The sequence below is a fragment of the Macaca nemestrina genome, chromosome 5, assembly GCF_043159975.1.
Source record: "Macaca nemestrina isolate mMacNem1 chromosome 5, mMacNem.hap1, whole genome shotgun sequence".
NCBI lineage: Eukaryota > Metazoa > Chordata > Mammalia > Primates > Cercopithecidae > Macaca > Macaca nemestrina.
The window spans coordinates 5,324,946-5,348,442 of NC_092129.1; the positions used below are offsets into that span (position 1 = coordinate 5,324,946).

At 44.4% G+C, this 23,497-nt stretch overlaps 1 protein-coding gene across 1 annotated transcript; it reads left to right on the plus strand.

Annotated features, from left to right (window-relative positions):
• The first annotated feature begins 538 nt into the window (after positions 1-538).
• LOC105487550 (SFT2 domain containing 1) lies at positions 539-23,257 on the plus strand. Its single transcript, XM_011751018.3, has 8 exons — positions 539-702; positions 13,216-13,302; positions 13,883-13,965; positions 15,095-15,176; positions 17,250-17,285; positions 18,736-18,794; positions 20,423-20,452; positions 23,029-23,257. Exons 1-8 carry the CDS (start codon positions 640-642, stop codon positions 23,066-23,068), a joined length of 480 nt encoding a protein of 159 aa, XP_011749320.1. The 5' UTR covers positions 539-639; the 3' UTR covers positions 23,069-23,257.
• The last annotated feature ends 240 nt before the right edge of the window (positions 23,258-23,497 follow it).

Consider the following 23,497-nt stretch of genomic DNA (forward strand, 5'->3'; position numbering starts at 1 on the left):
AGTGAGGCAGCCTCCTGCTACTTCTCCTGAGACGGTCTGAAATACAGTTCCTCGCTTTAATCCTGAGGCAGGCGTTTGTGTCTCTAGATGAGGAGACCCAGCTGGGAGGGCTGGCGACGCCCCCAGAGCCCCCTCGTGGGTGGCGGGGCGCTCGTCGGAGCACGGCCACCTGCCCCCAGAAGCCCTCCGCTCCCCGATTCCCGGCGAGGAAAGGCGCATTCGGGGCCGCGGACCCGCCCAGCAGGGCCCCTCGCGGGGTCCGGAGGACGCCGGGTCTGCAGGGTTCACTGGTCGTGCCCCGGTCAGGTCTACCTTCATGGCTGTGCGCCAGCTGTGGGCAGGGGGCCCATACCCACGCTGTGTCCCCGCGCGTTGCCACCCCGCACCTCGCGGACAGTGGGAAGGGACAGCCCCACCATCACCTGCCACTACGCAGACTTCACGGACCACGTCCAGGCCAAAAGGAAACGCTGGTGAGCATGCGCGCATTGCTACGGCGGCCGCCCCGGCAGCGCTGACGAGCCGGAAGTGTGCAGGACCGGACTTCCGGCTGCTCTGTGGGATTCGGGTTCGGGGTTTCCTGGTGGGCGTCAGCGGCCGGCAACAGAGTGCCGGGCGCTACGGCCCTGGAACGGGGCCATGGAGAAGCTGCGGCGGGTCCTGAGCGGCCAGGACGACGAGGAGCAGGGCCTGACCACGCAGGTAGAAAACTCGCGCCCTCGTCCAGTCCCGGGGCTGCCCGCCGGCCCCGGCCGCAGTGAGGACCGGCCGAGCGGGTAGGGTGGGTGCGAGGCCGGGGGTCTGGGCTTCCTCTGCTCGGCCGGTTGATTTAGGAGGGCTCCGTCTGCTTCCTGGGGAGAATTTGAGAACCTTCCTGTTTTCCATGGGGTCTACATAAACCCCCTTTGAGACCCACCCTCCAACTCTTCCATCTGGTCTCTGACTCTCAAGAACCCACCAACGCCTGCCCTCGCTCTCCCAAATAATCCATCGCTCCCACACCCTATTTGGTTTTCTGAGCCTAGTGCGGGGTTTGGCCTCGGGCTATGCAGCGTAAGTAGCTATGCAGGGCATTTATCCTGCGAGCTGCAGTGAGCCGAGACCCTAAAGCTTGTTGCATCTGTTTGTCTCTGGAGGTAAAGGAGGTACTATGTGTGTGTGTGTAGGAGGTTGGTCTTTTGGAAATAGGGAGACTGGAGGAAAAATAAACAGGACATTGATAAGTGAAATTATATTGAATTAAACATTTTCTGTTAAGGCAGTGAGCCCTGGTAAGAATTTTTTTTCCTTTCTTAATAAAAGCCCTTGTGTCTGCGCCTTACCAGCGAGAAGGTAAGAAGGTTCAAAGTAGCAGTGGAGCAGGAACTGCGGTATAGGTATTTTTGTTATTGCTTGAGGTTATATTGCGTATTATTGTGCGCTGTCACAGAAGTTGGACATTTAAAATTGTATTTCATAAGGCTCTTCTGTTTGTCTCTTCCTGACTTCCTTGTCATTATACTTACTCAGCACTTCTTGTGGGCAGAGTTCTGGGCTAGAGTTTTGGGTTCAGAGAGTGTAAGACAAGTATCTGTTCTCATTGCGCTCTGTAACTCTGTACATTACCACAGCCACATGTGGCCAATTAATTTTTTTTTTGGTTTTTTTTTTTTTTGAGATAGAGTCTTGCTTTGGCGCCCAGGCTGGAGTGCATCTCGACTCACTGCAACCTCTACCTCCCAGATTCAAGCAATTCTCCTCCCTCAGCCTCCTGAGTAGCTGGGATTACAGGCACCTGCCGCCACACCCTGCTAATTATTTTGTATTTTTAGTAGAGATGGGGCTTTCACCATGTTGGTCCGGCTGGTCTCGAACTCCTGACCTCAAGTGATCCGCCCACCTTGACCTCCCAAAGTGTTGGAATGACAGGCTTGAGCCACAGTGCCTGGAGCAATTAAATTTAAATTAATTAAAATTAAATAAAATTTAACATTCAGTTCCTTAGTCACAGCAACCACATTTCACATGTTCTGTAGACACATGTGGTTAAAGGCTAGTGTATTGAACAGTGAAGATATAGAACATTGGCATTGCAGAAAATTCTATTGGACAGTGCTACTCTAAACTTCGGAGATGCGAAGGTAATATCACTTATCTTGAGCCCACTGTCTAGAGGGGAGAAAAGATACGTGGAGAAGTAATCAAAGATTAGAGTGACTGGCTGTATAGACAAGTGCTGCGAGTTCAGAGGAGGTGATCATTCATTAACAAATATTCAAGTTCCTGCATATGTTTGACATTGTTCAAGATGCACGTGTTAATATCAAGTGACCAGTGCAAATACCTCCTTCACATGGAACTTAAATTTTAATTGGAGGAAACAATGAATAAACAAGTAAGTGTATAATGTGTCAGCCACAGAAAAAGTCAGAGCAGATTGAGGAGGTTGAGGTTGCCGTATTAGATAAGGCCTTCGTGCCAGGGAGCCATGTGTGCACAGCTCAGAAGAGCTGCTGGGATGTCTGAGCGTCCTGTGAATAAGGGCCTCCAAGGCAGAGGGCCCAGCAGATACAGAGTCCCGAGTGGAGTGTGGTCAGCATGTTCAGGGCCAGTAAGGAGGCCAGAGGGGCTCTAGCAGCGGGGCAGAGAAGAGGGACAATTGTGGGAGAGAAGGTGAGGCAGGAAGGGGGATTTTCAATTGTGGGGGTTCTCATAGGCCATGGAAAGGATTTTAGCTTTACTCTGAGTGTGATAGGAAGCCTTTGGGTTTTGAGTAGAGTGGTGGTGTGACCGACTTGGATTTTAAAGGGTCACTCTGGCTGCTCTGTGGAGAACAAACTGTAGAGGCAAGGTTAGAAGCCCAGAGACTGGGCTGGAGACAAGTACAGTTGTCCTGGCAAGAGATGACTGTGGCTCAAATCAGTGATACAAGTGGTTTAAAAAGCGAAAAAGCCTGTTTAAAAAACAAAAAAGTGATCAGATTCTGTAAATCATCTGAGTGTGCAGCCAGCAGGCCTCACTGTTGACGGATTGGATGTGTGAGTGAGAGGAGGCAAGGATGCCTCATGCGTTCGACCTAAGCATCTTGAGAAGTGGAGTTGCCATTAAGTGAATGTGGGAGGAGCAGGTTCAGGGAGGAAAATCATTTCAGTGTGGATGTGAGGTCTGAGATCCAGGTAGCATCCAAGTGGAGATGTCAGGAAAGCAGTTGGACATAAGACTGTAGAGTTTGTGGGAGGAAATAGGAGAGAGATGAGATCGTCAAGTAGAAAACAGATGAGATCCAAGGTTTGACCTCTGGTTTTCTCTGGTGTGTAGAGGTTTAGAGGATGAGTAGCAGCCAGCAAAGACAGCTGAGAGGATCGGCAAGAGGAGGAGGAGGAGAACCCAGAGAGAAGGATGCCCCAGAAAGTGAGGGAAGAGAGTGCTTTAGGAAGGGGAGGGGACCCAGTATTGTTAATGGGTTTCAGAAGTTAAGAGCAGGTTACCTGTGGAGGTTATCAGTTGTCACTTCCACGAGAGCAGTCTTGGTGGCTGGATGGGGACAGAGGCCTGATTGAAGTCAGGGGAGAACAGAAAGAAGATGGAATCAGTATGGGCATCTCAGTGATTTTTCCTGTGGAGCAAAGAAGTGGGTGGTAGTTGAAGGATGCAGTGAGGTTGGGGAACATGTCATTTTCCCAAGGAAAATACTGGATGTTTCTGTGCTTTGGGAATGATCCGGGAAAGGGGAAAATGATGGTGCAGGCAAGAGGGGATTGTTGCTAGGGGGCTATTGAGGAGTGACTTGGAAAGCAAGTGTCTCTAGGGAGGAGGAAGGGGCAGGAAGTGGCAGTGAGGAGGGAAGACACCTGGCTCACTGCTGTCCAAGTGGTGCAGAATTCGCAGGGGAGAGCCCTGGCCCCGGAGACTAAATTTCAAACCTAGCAGGAAGGTGAGAGGATCCTCAGAGAAGAGGGTGAGGACATAGGGAGGTTTGCTGTTAGTTTTTGGAGATGGGTAGGAGACGAGATGGGATTAAAGGTGCACAGACCTGAATGGGGTGAGGGATGACCTGAGAGTGTTGCCCTTCTTGTGCAGCAAGACGTAACCAGGATAGTGGGCACGTTGGAATTGGGTCTTGACAGGGATGGTTCTCGGCCAGTTGAGGAGTTGGGCGAGGCAGTGAAGGTCATAGGGGAGCATGCTGACATCCAGGCTGTGTCGCCCTCCTGTGGAGGTGCTTTGAGCCCAGGGGAGAGGCACGGTAGCCAGAGTTCTGGGACACCTCTTTTGAGATGTCTGGGAAGAAGTCAAGGAGGGAGAGATGTTGAGCCAGATCTTAGAGTTGATCATATTCCTCCCTTGATCACATCCTTCGGTGACTTCCTGCAGCACCTGAATAAAATCCAGATCCCTCCCTTGGCCTCTCAGCCCTTCACTGCTTGTTGGCCTGCCTCCCTACCCTCTCCCCAGTGCTTGCATTGCCCGGCCCTCTTTCTCCTCCTCAGTTGGAGCCATTTTCTTCTGCCTGGGAGACTTGGCATTGCATTTCTTTTTTCTGGAATGCCCCTTCCTGGCTCTTTTCAGAGTTGGATTGGTCACTTCCTGATGTCTTTATTTGGTCACCTCTTTAGAGAGGCCCTTCCTGACCCAGTTACGCTGCCCCTATTTATGTCCTTAGTAGAACCTGCCTTATTAGTTTATTGCCCATTTTCCCCCATCTGAATGTAAGTGCACTACGTTCTGTCTTATTCCCTTCTGTGTATGTAGAACCTACCAAGTACCTGACGTCTAATAGCTGTTCATAACTACTTGTTGAACAAACGGAGGAGTGAGTTGTTTGGATTTGGGTAACTACCAAGGAGAGGTGAGGGCATTGGCATAAGGTACTTGTTGGGAGTTAGATGACAAGAATGGCAGGAACATTCTACAGAGTTCTCTTGTGAGAGCCCCTACTAACCCCTGCTGACACTTTGTGAGATGTCTTAGTCCATTCAGCCTGCTGTAACAAAATACCTTAGACTTGGTGATTTGTAAGCAACAGAAATTTATTTCTTACGGGTTTGGAGGCCGGAAGTCAGAGATCAAGGTGTGCTCATGGGTTCTTGGTGAGCCCCTCCCCGCTTCCTGGTGTCACACTGTTGCCTCTGTTTACATCTTGACATGGCAGAGAACAGACAGCTTTAGTCTCTTTCTCGTCTTATTAGGGCATGGATCCCATTGATGAGGACTCCACCCCCATGACCTGATCATCTCCTGCAGGGCCATCTTCCAGTACCATCACCATGGGGCTGAGGATTTCAGCAGACACTCAGACCATAGCACACGGGTTGAGACAAGTCCATTTGCTTGTTGACTGAGTATTTCATATTTACAAATGGCATTAATTTATCATGTTTCACTTCAAACATCACCGCGTGGAGGATGATAATAAGAGAAAATTGCCTAATATACAATTTAAGCTCTCTCTGCCTCTCCCACTTAGAAGATTGTAAATATACCTACCTTATCTACTTCCCTCACTGTTCCCGTAGTGGGTGTGGGTGAGGTGGGTAGTGGGAGAGTGTAGAGAAACACAAGGAGGAAACTGTCTTTCCAGGTAGAGGGAGCTCAGGTGGCAGAGGAGACCCCCAGCAGGAGCAGCCAGTGAGGCGGGAGGACAGTCAGGAGAGCCTGTGGGATGTGGGAGTTGAAGAGAACATTGCAAGCAGGAGGGAGTGCCAAAGTGTCCTGTGCTGTTGAGTTGGAAAGGATACTGATGTCTCGAAAATGTCCCTTGGAATTAAGGACAGGGAAGTGACTTGTGTCTGCAGGGTTTCAGCCAGGTGAGGCATGTGAAGCTAGAATGGTCAAGGTGAACTTCCAACCACTGCCAGGCGTGTGCCAGCCGGGGGTCCTGTCCACTCCCACGACATCAGAGATTCCTGGGAAAGAAGGCACTGGGCTAGGAAGGGAACTACATGAAAAAGTGTGGGGGCCGAAAGGCCTGAGACCTTGACTGCACCTCCCCAGGGGCTGCACTGCCCCAAGTCTGCACTGTGTTCCGAGTATGGCGTGCAGAGGGAGCTTTCCCTGGGAGGTCTGCCAGGTAAAGCCTGTGTAATTGCCTGTGGCCAGCCCCAGAATCACTCACAGTGCTGTGGTCTGAATGTCTGTGTCCCCCTTAATCCCCAGTGTGATGGTATGAAGAGGAGGGGCCTTTGGGGTGTGATTAGGAATGGGTTTCATGCCCTAATAGAGGTCCCTGGCCACATGCAGTGGCTCATGACTATAATCCCAGCACTTTGGAAGCCTGAGGCAGGAGGATTGCTTGGGCCAAGGAGTTCAAGACCAGTCTGGGCATCATGGCGAGACCCCATCTCTACAAAAAATTTAAAAATTAGTTGAGCGTGATGGTGTGTGCCTGTGGTCCCAGCTACATGGGAGGCTGCGGTGGGAGGATTGCTTGAGCCTGGGAAGTTGAGGAAATAAGGGACGCATTGCCCTTTCCGCTGTGTGAGGACTCAGAAGGTGTCATCTGTGAACCAGAGATGCCTCACCAGACGCCGAATCTGCTTGATCATGGACTTCCAGTCTCTAGAACTGTGAGAAATAAGTGTCTGTTGTTTATAAGCTCCCCAGTCCACAGTGTTTTTTTTTTAAGAGAATTAAATAGTTTTATTAGCTACATACAATTATGGATGATATACAAGCTTCATTCCCATCTATAATGTTATCTAGTACCATTATTCAGTTTAGATATATTGCATGGGATGTGCCAACAATCTTTTTTTTTTCTGAGACCAAGTCTCGCTCTGTTGCCCAGGCTGGAGCACAGTGGTGTGATCTCGGCTCACTGCAAGCTCTGCCCCCCAGGTTTACGCCATTCTCCTGCCTCAGCCTCCCGAGTAGCTGGGACCACAGTCGCCCGCCACTGCGCCCGGCTAATTTTTTTGTTTTTTGTTTTTGGAGAGACGGGGTTTCACCGTGTTAGCCAGGATGGTCTCGATCTCATGACCTCATGATGTACATGCCTCGGCCTCCCAAAGTGCTGGGATTACAGGCGTGAGCCACTGCGCCCGGCCAACAATCGTTTTTATAACTGATAATTCTGTGATTTTGCTTGGGTGATCCCCTTTAGTGGTGAACTTCAGGTCACAGCAGTAACTGTCAGTTCAGCTACACCGAGCTTACTGAAGACAATGGCTTCCCCACCCAAGCAGACTGTGAAGAATTTCCAGGTAGAACCTGGCATCACCCTGAAGGAATTCTGACTTCACACTCTTGGGGCAAATTTAGCAAGATGGCTTCAGAGGAGACTAACTTTACACAGCACGTTTTAAAAAAGACACATTGATTCAGTGTCGAACAGCATGAGTGCAAACAAAAAAATTTACATTAAAACCCTTTGTTGGAATGCTTGGTACTTTCCACAGAACAGAAACTAAAATAACCTGTTAATAAAATTAGTCACAGATACAGTCCTGGAGTTTTTTGCTCATACACTTGAGTGTTGTCTAAAACGTATCTTCTTTGTAGCAGCTGGGCTCTGCCACCACTGTGCTTGGCTGAGTTCACAAATCTCTTGTAACCTGTAGCTTCCCTGTCGCTTCTCTGGCTCTCCTCTCCTACTAAGCTTTGTTTCCTGGCAGTGATTAAAATCTTCTGCCAGTGCCATGGCTACTGCTGCTACTGGAACCACCATAGCCACCTTGGTTTTTTGAACCTGTTTATGCCTAGTGTTCCATTATTGGAACGCTAAGCATGTGGGAGATATTTATATTCTCCTGTTCAAGGTCATCGCCAAGGTCTGATTTTTCAAATTCAGAAAAATACAACCTCAGGCCTAAATGGGTTAAAATCTTCTGCCAGTGTATGGCTACTGCTGCTACTGGTACCACTGTAGCCACCTCGGTTTTGTAAAGTATTGTAAAGTTTGGCAAAGTATTGTTCTCCACCACCATAGGGGTCAGAGCTTCTGCCTCCAAAGTTTCCTCCCTTTATAGGTCCAAAATTTGAAGATGGTAATTGCCAAATCATTGGAGCTTCTGCCACCTCCAGAATTGATTCCATCATTACGAAATCCATTACAGCCATCCCTGCTGTCACTGCATCCACCGCCACGGCTGTGGACAGCTGCCACCAAAGCCATCACGACCACTGAAGTTTCCTCCATGACCGAAGTTGTCATTCCCGCCAAAACCACCTCCACAACCGCCACCAAAGTTTCCAGAGGCCCTTCGACCTCTTTGGCTGGATGACGCACTAGCCGTCTCTTGCTTTCACAGGACTTCCCTCACTTCACAGTTGTGGCCATACACAGTGTGGTATTTCTGGGTGACAGTCTTGTGCACAGTCCTGGTTGTCAAAGGCTACGAAGGCATAGCCCCTTTTCTTGGCACTCCCTCTGTCAGTCATGATTTCAGTCACTCCAGTTTTTCCACACTGTTCAAGATCTCTTAGGCGATATTCTTCAGTGTGTTCTTTAATGCCACCAACAAATACCTTTTTCACAGTTAGCTGGGGACCTGGTCTTTGAGAATCTTCTCTTGAGACAGCTCTTTGGTTCCACAGCTCTTCATCCACCTCGTGTGGCCTTGCATTCATGGCGCATCCACCTCCTTCACAGTGGCATACAGGACAAAGCCAAAGCCCCCAGAGCGCTAGGTGCTTGGATCTCATGACCACACAGTCTATGAGCGTCCCCCATTGCTCAGATTAGCTTCTCAGGTTCTCATCAGTTGTGTCAAAGCTCAGCCCTCCAATGACGAGCTTCCACAGCTGTTTGGGCTCTTTGGGAGACTGACCTAGACTGGAGTGCAGTGGTGTGATCTTGGCTCACTGCAACCTCTGACTCTCGGGCTCAGGTGATCCTCCCACCTCAGTCTCCCAAGTAGCTGGCACCACAGGTGTGTGCCCCCATACCTGGCTAATTTTTGTATTTTTTGCAGAGATGGGAGTCTTGCCATGTTGCCCAGGCTGGTCTTGAACTGGGTTCAAGCGATCCACCTGCCTCAGCCTCCCAAAGTGCCAGGATTACAGGCATGAGCCACAGTGCCTGGCCTATGGTATTTTTGTTGTAGCAGCCAGCACATAGATTTTTAACCAGGAGCTAGATCCCTTACCCAGCACTTAGAACAGGCACATAGCGGCACTCAGTAAGTATTGAGCCAGTCAGTGGATGGATGGATGGATGGACAGACGGACGGACGGACGGACGGATGTGTGAGTGTACAGAGGCTGGAAGGTGAAGTCAAGTATGCTTTCTGTTTAAGATGGAAAGGGTTTCAGCATATTTAAAAGTTTATGGACGCAGTTTCAGAGAGTGAGAACACATTCACTAGAGGAAAAAGCCCACTAGCATAAATTCCTGAGCAGGTCAGGGGTTGGCTGTAAAGCAGGGTGGACAGGTGGATCTCAGCTCTGTGGGAACCAGGAAAGGATGAGAGCATGGGTGTTCTTACTGGGCGGGTTTGGTGGTTTGGTAGCAGGAAGGTGAGGGAGTTCCCACTGATGACTTTGGGTTTCTGTGTGTGAAGTAGGGGAAGTTGTCTGCTAAGAATGGAAGCGTGGGGCAGGAAGTGGAGGTTCGAAGTGGGTTAGAGGAAAATGCACGTTGAGATAAAGCAAGAAGCCTTAGATTGCCAGGTAGCAGTGTGCAGGCCGTGGGGTGCTGATGAGGACCGACTCAGGACCCCCCTGCCCTGTGCCTGACTTCACCCAGCAGAGCTCAGCTCAGCACCTCCTGGAGCAGGAGGAGGGAAAGCTGCACTCCGGTGGGATGTTACCAGGTGGAGGCAGCAGAAAGGGAATTGGAATGTCCTGTCAAAGCCACTGAAAAAAGGAGAAGGGCGGGATGAGGTGTTCAGGAGGCCAAGGAGTCAGCACAGTGGGAGCCAAGGAACCAGCCTGCTGCGGTCGGAGAGCGGCAACCGGAATTTTGGCGATGGTGTAATTTCGGGTAGAAAGACTGCCCTGGGCTGGGTCAGGGACTGGAGGGGAAATGCCAGTGGAGATTAGGGAATGAGAAACAGAAAGGCCAGGCTGCCCATGTGGACGTGGAAACCATGCCAGATGCTGCAAGGATCTGGGTCGGCCCCCTGATCAAGAGTCCTGAATGAGGAGGAGGAAAAGGTGGCTCTCAAAAGTGTGGACCGCAGCATCCGGTGTGGGGAGCAGGCGACTGGGGGAGCGGGCAGTTCTGCCTGGAATGGGCCTGAGGGTCTGCGGATGCCTGTTTCTTTTTCTCACTTGTCTGCGCAAGTTTGTCTTTTTATACCCACTGGTATTTTGAAAAAGGAGTGGGAGGAATACTGGGTTCAGTGTCATCATTAGTGGAAAGCCACAAGTGTTTTCTGTGTTTAGATGGCAGAAGCCCAGGGGGCAAGGCTCAGGTCCTTCCGGCTGTGCTGTTTCCTGGCGCTGATGCTGCATGGGTTAGAGCTGTTCCTCCGCTTCTCCGTCACCTGAAGGGGTGGGTTTCGGCTGTGCTGTGGGAGCCACTCATTCAGCCTTCGTGTTGTTGCTGCTAGGACTACATTTTCCTCTGTTATGTTTCTCACCTGCTTTTTAAAAAAATTAATCAAGTTCTAGTTGCAAGCAGTGCTGTGTTTACTGTGGCAGGAATAGGGAGAGCAGTCCCTGCTGAAGGGCCTGTATTCTCTTGGCTTCCCCTTCCTGTGGTAACAGGTAAGTAAAATGATTGATGGTGGTTTTGGGAGAGAAAGAGGTGGCAATTTTATTTCTTTTCTAAGACTAAGAGATTAACAAAGTTGCTGGTTTTGGTGGGATTGCTCCTGATTGGTGGTAAAATTAAGCAGCACATGAATGCTTATGGTAAGCAGGCTGGGTGCTGTGGCTCATGCCTATAATCCCAGCACTTTGGGAGACTGAGGTGGGTGATCACATGAGGTCAGGAGTTTGAGACCAGCCTGGCCAATATAGTGAAACCCCATTTCTACTAAAAATGCAAAGAATTAGGCATGGTGGCGTGGACCTGTAGTCCCAGCTAATTGGGAGGCTGAGGTAGGAGAATCACTTGACTGTGGGAGGCAGAGGTTGCTTTGAGCTGAGATCACGCCTAAGCAACAGAGACTCCGTCTCAAAAAAAATGCTTGTGATAAGCAGATGTGAGGGTTCCTTCTGTCTCCTAGTTGGAAGATGCACTGCCAGGTTTTCTTTCATGTTGAAGCATTTCGCAGTTTTCCCAGTTAGCAGTTAGGAAATCTGTGTTTGTTTCTGTATCCTGGACAATTTGCAAGACTTGAGACAAATCATTTGCTTATGGATTGAATATTCCATGTTTACAAATGGAAATAATTTGTCATGCTGTTTCATTTTAAAGTTCAGTACATGGAAGATGGCAATAAAAGGAAAAAAATACCTACTTTTATACAAATAACCATGCTGTTGCATTGCTGAGAGAAAAACTGGCTATTGAAAACCAGCGTTGAACTTGTGAACAATGGGGTGATTTGAACTTGTAAAAGAAGGAAAAATGGATGCTTTTTCCTCTCACTAAATCCTCACATCATTGTGGACTCACACTAACCTTTAGAAATCACTAGTTTATTCTTTCCATTTTCAATTGACAAATAAAGATTGTATACATTTATTGTGTACAGCACGATGTTTTGACATGTATACTTTGTGGGGTGGTTAAATCAAGCTAATGAACATGTCTCCTTTTTTTTTTTTTTTTTAAACAGATCATTTACTATGTAGTTCAGTCTTTTCAGTTTATTCTGGCCTGCGTAGTTAAAATATACTTAGTGTGTATTCGTATTCTTCCTGATCAGTAAGAATGAAATTTAGATGTTTTTATAGGCAAGTTGACTCTTTGTTTAAAATCAAGTGTTTAGTTTTGCCGTAAACAGATGACATTGCTGGAAACAAGAATGTCTGTGAATTAAAACAAAACGTAAAAAACATTTAAAATGTGTTAAAGAGTGATATATGTTTCATTACAGAATACTTAGTTATTTTTATCTGCTTTTCATGCTACATAAGGATTCACAGATTAATCTCTTGAGGTAAGGAATGTAACCAAAATGTATTTTGAGCTGTTGCATATGGAACTTTCTCGTATTTTTCATTATTCTTGAAAATATAAGCATGTAGTCTTATATTTAAGTGGATGTGGTAGTATAAATTAGAAATTTAAATTTTGGAATATAAATCCTTACTGTGTGTTTCTAGTTTCTTGCACAGCTGTTGTCGATGTACTTTTTTTAGCCTTATTGGGAAAGTATGTTTTAATAGTATAATTAGTAATCTGAGTGTGTTTATTGCACCTACTGTTGCTGGGTTATCATACTGTAGAAAGTAGACACAGTAATTTCTACTCTTTTCCCCACATAATTTGGCTAGAATTTGCGTGCTATGTAGTAATGCTGTTGCTCTAGAATAAATGGTCATTTCACAGTACGTTTTTACACTGGTGGAGGAGGGGCCCAAAGCTTTCATGGCTTGGATTGAAAGAGCTTAGAATGGGCACCGTCTGGTGTGTGCTGTGATGGTCTCTGCTGGGGCTGCTCAGGCCGCCTCCTGTAGGTGGCCAGTGTCCTCTACCTTCTATGGGGTACAGTCACCCCACTCCACCCCCGGCCTGCAGCCAATGACCGGCCAAAGGGAGGTGGCGTCTAGAAGGCCAGCCTCTGCCTCACAGCAGGACTTGGCAGTGCAGTGCGTTGACACTGCGGGCCCACCCTGCACTCTGGGTGAAACCATGTCCTTGCTTGGTTCCTTCCGCTTCTCTATTCCACTTCCCTCACTTCTTAAAGGCTTCCGAGAGCAGTTCCTGCCTAAGTATCTCCTCAGACTCTGCATCTGGGAGCCTAAGGAATTCATCCTACAGAGTCTGAGAGAACCAGTCATGAACCTGTGAACTCTTTCCCAGCCCCAACAGTTTCAGTGTTTTGCCTGGCCTGCGTATCTGCCCCCCGTATTTTTTTTAATCTTTGTATATTTTATAATATATCTCATATGTCATTTTATCCATATCGGTGTATATTGGCTGTCCCTAACAGATAAGGACTTTTGTGAAACATATTATCAGACTTAGCAAAATTAATGGTTATTCCTCAGCATCATCTGCTACCCAGACCTTGGTCATATTACTCGTAACAACCGTGGAATCTTAGTATTCTTAAATGACACTGTGACTTGCAAAATAAATGATTTAGACTGTGTTAAAACTTTGCTTTAATTTAGGATAAAGAATCAGATTGGTGGTGAATTAAGATTATATTCTAAATTTTCCCATTTTTTATTAAGGTCCTGGATGCCTCATCCCTTAGTTTCAACACCAGATTGAAATGGTTTGCCATCTGCTTCGTATGTGGCATTTTCTTTTCTATTCTTGTGAGTTAAGGCTTTATATTGTTTAATAATTTTTATTTTGTATTAGACTAATAATTCCATTTAGTACCAAAAATGAGTGTCCTTTACTAAATCCCTGTTAAACTATTTTGGTGGAACGTATTTATTGAACTGAAATAAAGGGGTAGAGATCAATGAAAATATGTAGAAATTAATATTTTGGGGAGTTTTGTGGATAGTTGAAGTAATTTAAGAAAAATTTATCAGCGTGTTAAAAGATCTGGAAAATCAGTAATCTAGATGTTTATTACCTTTTCATACTTGACATTTAGCATGAATATTTAACTTAAATAGACTGAGATTTACTGATAAGCACAAAGAAAGTGTTGTTATGGCTCATTTATATATGCTAATGCAAATAGGAAGAAGATTCAAGTTAGTGTATAACATTGAAAATTAACTGTTTTTTCTGTGTAATCAGACTAGACTGTCTACAAGCAGATTTGTATTTAAACATTTGTATTTACATAATATTGGTATTGTATTACTGCAGTAGCACATTTATATTTTAACCATTAAAATCATAAAATTATTTTTAAATAACTGTAATATCTTAACTTAGGGAACTGGATTGCTGTGGCTTCCGGGCGGCATAAAGCTTTTTGCAGTGTTTTATACCCTCGGCAATCTTGCTGCGTTAGCCAGGTACGTTTGGCTTCTCAAAATATCTGGTTTGCTCTTGCTACCAAATTTACCTTTCTAATAAGCACTTTCCCAGTAGGATGTTTATGTAGCTCTGTACATATTGTAAATTCAGCCACAAGATTTACATGTATTAAGTAAATATGTATTGACTGCTGCTACATACCGTCTCCCATAACAGACGGTATTAGTGCTAGGAATAGCCAGCCTTTGTGGGGCACTTACTGTGTGGGACTGTTCTGAGTGTTTTATATGTATTACGGCGAGCTTGTGAGGTAGGCAGTATTATCATCCCCGTTTATAGCTGGAGATAATAGCACAGAGCAGGGGGGTCAGTGCTGCCCATGGCAGTGAACCTAAATGATGGCTGAGGTGGGAATCCTGCAGACAATGGGCTCCAGAGCCCAGGCTTGGAGCTGCTGCACTCTAGGCCTTGCTCTTGTGGAGCTTACATTTTAATGAAGATGTTCACATCATAAGCCAGAGAAAGATGGGATGGCATTGGTGCTGTGCAGAGAATTAAAATAGGGTGTGGCAGTAGTGACTGAGGGCTACTTTAGATTGGGAGTATGAGAATCCCTCTTGGAGAACCTTTGACTCATCCTTGGGTTGTTATTTGCCTTAGTCCCTTTTGTGCTGCAGTAACAGAATACTGTAGACTGGGTGACTTAGGAGAAGATAAATTTTTCTCACAGTTGGAGGCCTGAAGTCCAAGGTTAAGGCACTGGCAGGCTTAGTTTCCTGCTGATGGATGCATCCCCCAAGGGGAAGATCCCGGTGTCCTCCCAGGGCAGAAAAGAGCAACCCCTGGGCAGCCTCTCCTCCAAGTGCCTCTGATCCCTTTCAGAGGAGTTCTCACAGCCTAATCCGGCCTTCACACTACCACGCTGAGGACACCTACATTTGGAAGAGGACACCTTCACACCATGGTGTGACACCTAGACCATAGCATGTCTAGTGGAATAGTTGTGAAGTTTCTTTATAAAGTTAAGGAAAAAATAAAACAGATTTAGTGAGAGTTGTTAACTAAATAAACCAACAGGGTTTCTTTTTTAAAAAAGCAGTTTATTTTTGCATAGCCAGATCAATTAGTAGACCTGTACCTCAGTTAAACTTTATTTGTTTCAAACAGTACATGCTTTTTAATGGGACCTGTGAAGCAACTGAAGAAAATGTTTGAAACAACAAGATTGCTTGCAACAATTATTATGCTCGTAAGTAAATAGTGCATTTTTAAAACTTTTATTGAAGTATTTGCACTGTTATTTTATGAATAATTGTCTGTACTTAGGTATGTATACTTCTTGTGCTGGATGTAATAATTATATCTGGCCGGGCACGGTGGCTCACACCTGTAACCCCAGCACTTTAGGAGGCCGGATCACCTGAGGACAGGAGGTCAAGACCAACCTGACCAATATGATGAAACCCCGTCTCTACTAAAAATACAAAAATTAGCCCGGTGGCATGTGCCTGTAATCCCAGCTACTTGGGAGGCTGAGATAGGAGAATTGCTTGAACGTGGGAGGCGGAGGTTGCAGTGAGCCAAGATCGCGCCATTGCACTCCAGCCTGGCCAACAAGAGTGAAGCTCTGTCTAAAAAAGAAAAAAATAAAAAATTATGTCCTGTGTGTTATAGAGTTCAGATGGTACAGTATTATCTAAGACTACTGGCTGGGTAAAGCCTGCTTCTGTTGTGTATATGGAATGGTGTAGCTGTGTATTTAAATGAACCCTAGAGCCGAGTGTGCTTTCATTTTTAAGCCCTGCCGATGGTTTCATAAGGGATTGTTAGTTTGTACCCTTTGGAGGGTGGGCGTAGACACCCTCCATAACAACCTCCATAGACACCATACTTCTGTGTCCTTAGAATATTCTTAGGGAGATTTAGCATCATTTGTCATCTGACTTTTGTCCCTTCCCTGTGTGCCGACTTGACACATTCTAACAATATGGCTCCCGTAACAGTATCTTTAAATGTGCCTTCCATTACATTGTGGGTTGTCCACAGCTCTCAGGTCATCGCTCTTGTTTTCTTGAGCCCGGGTGGTCGGTAGATTAGAGTTTACGCTTTGGCTAGAAAGGTTGTTTCCATTCTCACACATGCCGGGTGTTGAGCTGTTCATCGTTTCGTGTATTGTGGGCAGGAGGGGGACCCAAATCTCTTCTCCATCCTGCCTCTGTCGCCTAACTCACCTGGTCTGTGTCTCTTGTGGATTTCTTTTGCCTTCAAGCATTTATGATATTTAAAGGATTTAAATATCACCATTATAAGTATTAACATGAGCTTTCCAAACACAGCTAACCTATGTTAATTTACAAGGAAATGTTTGTTAACTCTAATCTGCCTGGCAGTCTTCTCACATCTCCTCACTAGAGGAATCATTTTTAGCTTTATTTATTATGTCTGTATTGAACTTCTTATTTTCTTACTTTTATAATCTCCAGTTATTTTGAATTTACTATAATAGCATATGTAACAACATATATATAAACATTTAACTTTAGCTTACGAAGAAATTATATTTCACTGTTAGAATATAAGTAGTTTATATTCCACGAAGATTTTAGTTAGATTAGTTTTGTTTAAGAAATCCTGGCACTTATCCCTCAGCCTTTTCAGTAACATACTGTACCTTACAAAAATACACATCAAATTGAGAGAATGTGGGAGCGTTTGAACATATAAGACATTTCCCAAGGTGGAGCACTTCGATTGGTTTGATTTGCTGCCCACATAAGATCATGCCTAGTAATGGTGGTGAAGAGGCTCTGTCACGTAGAGCCTTGCACGTGCCAGCTTCTAGCTCAAGCCCATCATGGATGCACTCTACCTTATTCATTACAACAGCCCTTTAAAGCATGTAGGTAGGAACTCTCCTCATTTTAAAGAGAAGAAAACAGGTTTAGACAAGTCCACTGACTTCACCAAGGACCCTCAGATAGCAGGCGTTAGAGCTGGGATCTCTTTAGGTCTTTCCAACACCACACCGCCCACCTCTCACGTTCACTCCTGTGCCTACTTGCTTTCACAGGGATGAGGAATGATCATCTTTCAGTTTACTTAACAGAGTAAATTATCAGGTGCTTCCAATTTGCCAAGGAATATTGCAGTTGTAGACTTTAAAGTAATACTTACAGAAAATGTAAATAAAACTAGTCAGCTGTATTCTTACTTTTGTTCTATAGTATATTACCTATGCAAATGAATGTAGAATAGTATATGCATTTCTATTAGGCTTTTGAAAGGATCTCAAATTTATAATCTACTCTTTCTTCCCTTGTAGTTGTGTTTCATATTTACCCTGTGTGCTGCTCTTTGGGTAAGTTATGCCAGCCCTACTGGCTTTCAGTTAACTGTGTGCCCCCTCCCCAGCTGAAGTGTCATCACACCGTTATCTTAAAATAGCTCATCTGGTTTTTTTAAAACTCTCTAAAGATTAGGTATTCCTAAAATTTGACATGTTATCGTCCAGCTAGTGGCTAAGAGTGCCATAGATTCTACTGTCTACAGCGTAGAGGTAGTCAGTAAACCCACATGTGCACACTTGCTCACCCATCCAGCTAGTGGCTAAATGTGCCATAGATGCTGCTGTCTACAGCATAGAGGTCGTTAATAAACACACACGTGTGCCCAAGAGCTCACCTGCTTGTGGGCCCGGTTGGCTCCTCTGACAGTGCCCTGTGTGGTGAGGGGCCCTCGCTCAGGGGCTGTGCTCTCTCCCTCATGATGCTGCAGGCGTGCACTGTGACTCTGCAGTGGTGAGGCAAGTGCGCTGCAAGTAGCAAGGTGTAAAACCAATGGAGAAGGCCAGAAAACACAGATAGTAACAGAGAGACAGAGGAACTGAAATCCTCCTCCTACCCTGTGGAGAAGGTTAACAGCTCTTCACTAGCCTTTAAAGAAGTCACAATGTTACAATTCCGTTTACTTTTTGACTTCCTGATTCTACATCATATTTTTCTATTGTACTCAACCTATTTCCCAAAAGGGTTTGAAGCAGTTCTTGAACTATCAACAAGAAAAGTCCCATTTTAAAGAAGAAAGGGTAGATAGTTTAGACATATTCTATCAGAAATATTCCAGGTTTTTTTTTATTTTGGTGATGTAAGGACAGAACTTTAGTTATATGAGATTGATTTACATGTCATTTCTTAATGATAAAATAATATTCTTGCACATCTCTATAGAACATTGATTTTTGGTTTTGGAATTGCCTGTTTACTTATAAACAGTAGATTGAAGATAAATAAATAAAAAAGCACTGATGGACAAGGAATTCTCAAAATAGATCTTTTAAAACAACCATGGAAACTGATTATATTATTCCAGAAGATCACAATAAAATACAATTTTCCTTCAAAATGTCACTCAGGGAGCAAATAGGCATGAGTAAAATAAGTAAATTTCACATAGGGCATACAGATCTCAGGGGGATTTTAAGTGTTGATTCTATAATTTAACATTGACTTTAAAGACCTAACCACCTTTAAAAGTTTAATGTTTTCAGCCTATGCACGATTGTTTCAGTAACATTTATTTAAAGTCACATATTTTGCAATATTTAAATTAATGGATATAGTTTTAGAAAGGAAATTATTTTATGGGTTCTAAAGTTTCAGATCAACTGTATCTTAAATTTATCACACTAAAATTTAATAAAGAAGATAAATGGAGCCATCTACATTTTTGAAAGAGAAGAATTAAGTTTGATTGAGAAAGCTGTTTTAAAACTTTGAAACTCATAATTCCTCTGTTTTTGCTGCTGTTAGTGGCATAAGAAGGGACTGGCCGTGTTATTCTGCATATTGCAGTTCTTGTCAATGACCTGGTAAGTCTTTCCTTATCCTAGTAAAATGTTAAAATTGCCTGAGATGTGACAAGCATTTCGTCTGGTGTTTCGGAGCCAGACAGGCCCTGCAGGCTCAGAGGAGGGGAGGTCTGGGATGAGTCCTGTTGGAGTTGACAGCGTGGCTCAGTGGTACTGGTAGGGAGAAGTATGGGGTGCTGTGCTCGTGTAGTTACGTAGTGATATGTTCTGCTTTTTTCTAATGTGAGAAAGAAGTAAGAAAAGTAGGTGATGCCATGTGAAAACATAAAAGTGAGACCAAATCACAGGGGGAGACCAAGGGAAGATGAGTTTCCCTGCATTATCCACTCTATTGCTGGATAAATACAAGCTGGAATTTATCTTAATGTTGACTCCGTGGCCCTGTGATATCTGGAGATGTCTTCTGAATTGGCAGTGATTAAATACTTCTGAAGTTACTGGTTGAGCATCCCAAATCCAAAATGCTTCGGGATCCAAACTTCTTTCTTTTTTTTTTGAGACAGTCTCACTCTGTCACCCAGGCTGGAGTACAGTGGCATTATCTTGGCTCACTGCAACCTCTGCCTCCCGGGTTCAAGTGATTCTTGTGCCTCAGCCTCTCAGGTAGCTGGGATTACAAGTGTGAGAGGCACCATGCCCAGCCCAAAATCCGAAACTTCTTGAACGCTAACATGATGCTCAGATTTGGTTGATAACCAGTAAATGTAATGCAGATACTCCAAAAATCCAGAAAAATCCAGTATCCAACACATTTCTAGTTCCAAGCATTTCAGATCAGAGATGCTTTACCTGCACTGCCTTTCCCACTCCACTTTTGTGAATATTCAGTCATGCTCTGGTTCCTGCTCAGACTCTCCTCCTCTTAGCCTTTTTGTGTCTCGTACTGTAAGAGTTCATCAGCATAAAGGCCATAAATATCTGGGCGGTTGATTAAACGTGCCCTACATACAGCTCCTGCGCTCTTCCGTGTTAGTCAAGAGTGCTTTTCCTTTTCCTTTTCCTTCAGAGCAGCTCTTGCTTGCTTCCTAATGTTTGCTTCCTGGTTTTGCCATTTTACATTCCTCTTACTCGATGTTACCCAGTTTGAGATCACCTTTCTTTTGGCCCTCTTTCCACTGACAGGTAAAACATGGATGAATGTTAAATGCAAATATCTTTATATCTCAAATTAACCATATAATGTTCCTTACTCTTTTTCATTGATATGTGAAGAAACCTAAATTTAATCTCTTGGTTATTTTCTCTAGGATTTTGCCTTTTATTGCCTAATTTGTACCTAATAATTGATTTATCCCTAAAGGAGACTATAAATATCAGTTTTGGTACAGTTTCTATTTTATTATAAGAAGCTCAGACTTCAGCATGCACCAGAATCACCTAGAGAGTTTGTTTAAAGTGCAGGTTGCTTGTTAAAGCAAGCTTGTGATTTAGGAGGTTTAGGGTAGGGCCTAATAATTTACATTTTTAACAAGTTCCCAGATGATACTCTCACTGCTGGTCAGGGTCACACTTTGAGAACCACTGTACAGTCTCATGGTGCTGTATTTATTATAAAGTTAGACATGGCCTTTTGGCATAAAGAAAAACCATTCAGATGAAGATTCAACATGCTTGAATATTTCTTGCAGGTATAGCCTGTCGTACATCCCATATGCAAGGTGAGCTTGTTTGAATTCTGTCTTGTTTCTGGTTCTTATCTTCACGCAAATATATGAATTTAAGTAATGTTTACATAAAAATACTATTTAAACACTTTTTTTGGTTGATCTTAATTTCCTGAAAGGAAATAAACTTTTTTTTTTTTTTTGAGATGGAGTCTCGCTCTGTCGCCAGGCTGGAGTGCAGTGGTGCGATTTCGGCTCACTGAAATCTCTGACTCTCAGGTTCAAGATTCCCCCGCCTCAGCCTCCTAAGTAGCTGGGACTACAGGCGCATACTACCATGCCCGGCTAATTTTTTTTGTATTTTAGTAGAGATGGGGTTTCACCATGTTGTCCAGGATGGTCTCAGTCTCCTGACTTTGTGATCCAACTGCCTTGGCCTCCCCAAGTGCTGGAATTACAACCGTGGAGCCACCGCACCCGGCAATAGACATGTTTTCAATGAGATGAAGAGAAGCTTGCCATGCTAATGTCTGTGTGGAAACATTTTGGTGACATGGAGCAGCTGTGTGGGGAGTATCCTCCCGCCCTGCTGCCTGGCATGCAGTAGGGAATGTGGATGAGATTCTGGACCCTCCCGTGGCTTTAGGAGTTCAGAAAATAGGACACAGAGACTCCAGGAAAACAAATTCTACTTAAAAAAAGGAAGTTACGGCTGGGTGCGGTGGCTTACGCCTGTAATCCTGGCAGTTTGGGAGGATCACTTGAGGTCAGGAGTTCAAGACCAGCCTGGCCAACATGGCAAAACCTCATTTCTACTAAAAAATACAGAATTAGCTGGGCAGGGTGTGCGCACCTGTAATCCCAGCTACTCGGGAGGCTGAGGTGGGAGAATCACTTGAACCCAGGAGGGAGAGGTTGCAGTGAGCCAAGTTCGTGCCCCTGCACTCCAGCCTGGATGAGAGCCAGACTCCATCTCAATAAAAAAGGAAGTTACTGGGAAAATGAGGGCTTGCACATAAATGCTTATTTTTAGTCAGCAAAAACAGTTGTATGTCAAGAGGTAACTGGCATTTTAAAATATTTTTCCAGAGAAATGTATTTATTTAGCCGTGGAGGAGAAAACAAAACGAGTTCCAATTTTAAATCTGATCGATTTAGAAAAAGATTCTGGTGAGGCACAGCTTTGCCTGTTTGTGAAATTCAAAGATATGTTCTATATTTAAAAACAGCAAAATTGTCTGATTAATATGAACAATGAAGGAAATTGGTAGAAATTTTATTTTTATTCCATTTCAAATATATGATTCATTCTGATAGATACTTATAAGGAGAAAAAGCAAAACAAAGTCAGCCACAGGTGAGAAAACTGCTTAACCAAGAGTGTGCACGGGTAATTTACCATGCCTTGGAGCTTTAGAGCAAGGAGACCTCCAGTACTACTTGGTGCCAAGGAAAGGACCTGTAGACATGATGTCCCGTACAAGAGGCTCTGAAGAGATGGCAGGACTTCAAGAAAATGACCAGCCTCTCCAGACACTTAGAATCCTGCACTTGAGAGCAATAAGCAATGTACAGATTTTGCCTATAAGAATTTTATTAGTGGATATTTTTAATGGCCTGGGTGAAAGCTTTTTTAATGAAAGTATCAAGTAATAACAGTTTTGGAAAAAAATATGAAAGGTCACACTTTAATCTTTTTTTAATTCTGAGGATTCAGTTATAAACATTACACTTTTAAAACTCAGGTCATTAAAACTCAGTTCATTAGTCTTTTTTTTTTTTTTTTTTTTTTTGAGATGGAGTCTCATTTTGTCACCCAGGCTGGAGTGCAATGGCGTGATCTCCGCTCACTGCAACCTCCGCCTCCCAGGTTCAAGAGATTCTCCTGGCTCAGCCTCCTGAGTAGCTGGGATTACAGGCACATGCTACCATGCCCAGCTAATTTTTGTATTTTTTAGTAGAGATGGGGTTTCACCACATTGGCCAGGCTGGCCTCGAACTCCTGACCTCAAGTGATCTACCCGCCTTACAGGCATGAGCCACCTTGCCTGGCCTAGTTCTTTTAAAAAATTAAATCTTTGTGCTGGGTGTGGTGGCTCATGCCTGTAATCCCAGCATTTTGGGAGGCTGAGATGGGTGGATGGCTTGAGCCCAGGAGTTTGAGACCAGCGTGGGCATCAGAGCAAGATCCTGTCTCTACCAAAAAAAAAAAAAAAATTAGCATGGTGGCGTGCCCTACAGTCCCAGTTCCTTGGGAGGCTGAGGTGGGAGGATCTGCTCACGCCACTGCACTTAGCCTGGAAGACAGAGCAAGAACCTCTCTCAAAAAGAAAAAAGTTAGATCTTTTGTTGGGTTATTTTTGATATTTAAACTTATTTCTTTGTGTTGAGATCAGTGTATATGCCAGTAAAAATTTCTTAAGATAAATACCATGTCAAAAGTTAGCAAAATGTTTTCACGTCTCAGCTCTTAATCTTAAATGATACTGAACAAAGTTTTTATTAATCAGAAAGTGTGCTGGAGCATCCACTGAGTTCTGTTAAAAACGGTGACTTAGCAGGAACATTTTCTGCAACTTTGCTCTTGAGGAATATTATATTCTGGTTTTTTCCCTCTTTTTTTCCACCAGGGATGCAGTTATTAAATGCTGTTCTTCTCTCCTAAGTTGAAAATCAGAAACTCGTGGAAAAGAGCACTCGAATGTTGATACTCTGTGTTTGGTGAAGTTTGCTTTTCCCCATAAAATACTCCAGAAACAACTGAAGTGACAGTTGAAGACCGTTTTGTACTAAGTCTCATTTTGTATACTGGTAAAAACTACATGCTTGATTAAACCGTTAAATGCTTGTAACTTTAAATTCATTATGTGTCATTAATACGCTTTTCCAAAGGAGATTTTTAATCACTGCCAGTCGTAAATTATTTTTAGCCAATCTTTAAGTCTTTTCAAAACAGCTTTGAAATGTGAATATTTAAGGGTAGACCTGTGCTGCAAGATAATTCAGCTTTTTTGGCTTTTAAAAAATGTCTGCATTTTTAAGACTTTTTTTTTTTTTTTTTTACTTTAAATGTGAAACTTCTTATTTTAAGCTAAAAAT

Coding starts and splice junctions, on each gene's coding strand:
- LOC105487550 (XM_011751018.3), top strand. CDS start 640: ATGGAGAAGCTGCGGCGGGTCCTGAGCGGCCAGGACGACGAGGAGCAG. Junction 13,303..13,882: donor GCATTTTCTTTTCTATTCTT/GTGAGTTAAGGC, acceptor ATCTTAACTTAG/GGAACTGGATTGCTGTGGCT. Junction 15,177..17,249: donor TTGCAACAATTATTATGCTC/GTAAGTAAATAG, acceptor CTTCCCTTGTAG/TTGTGTTTCATATTTACCCT.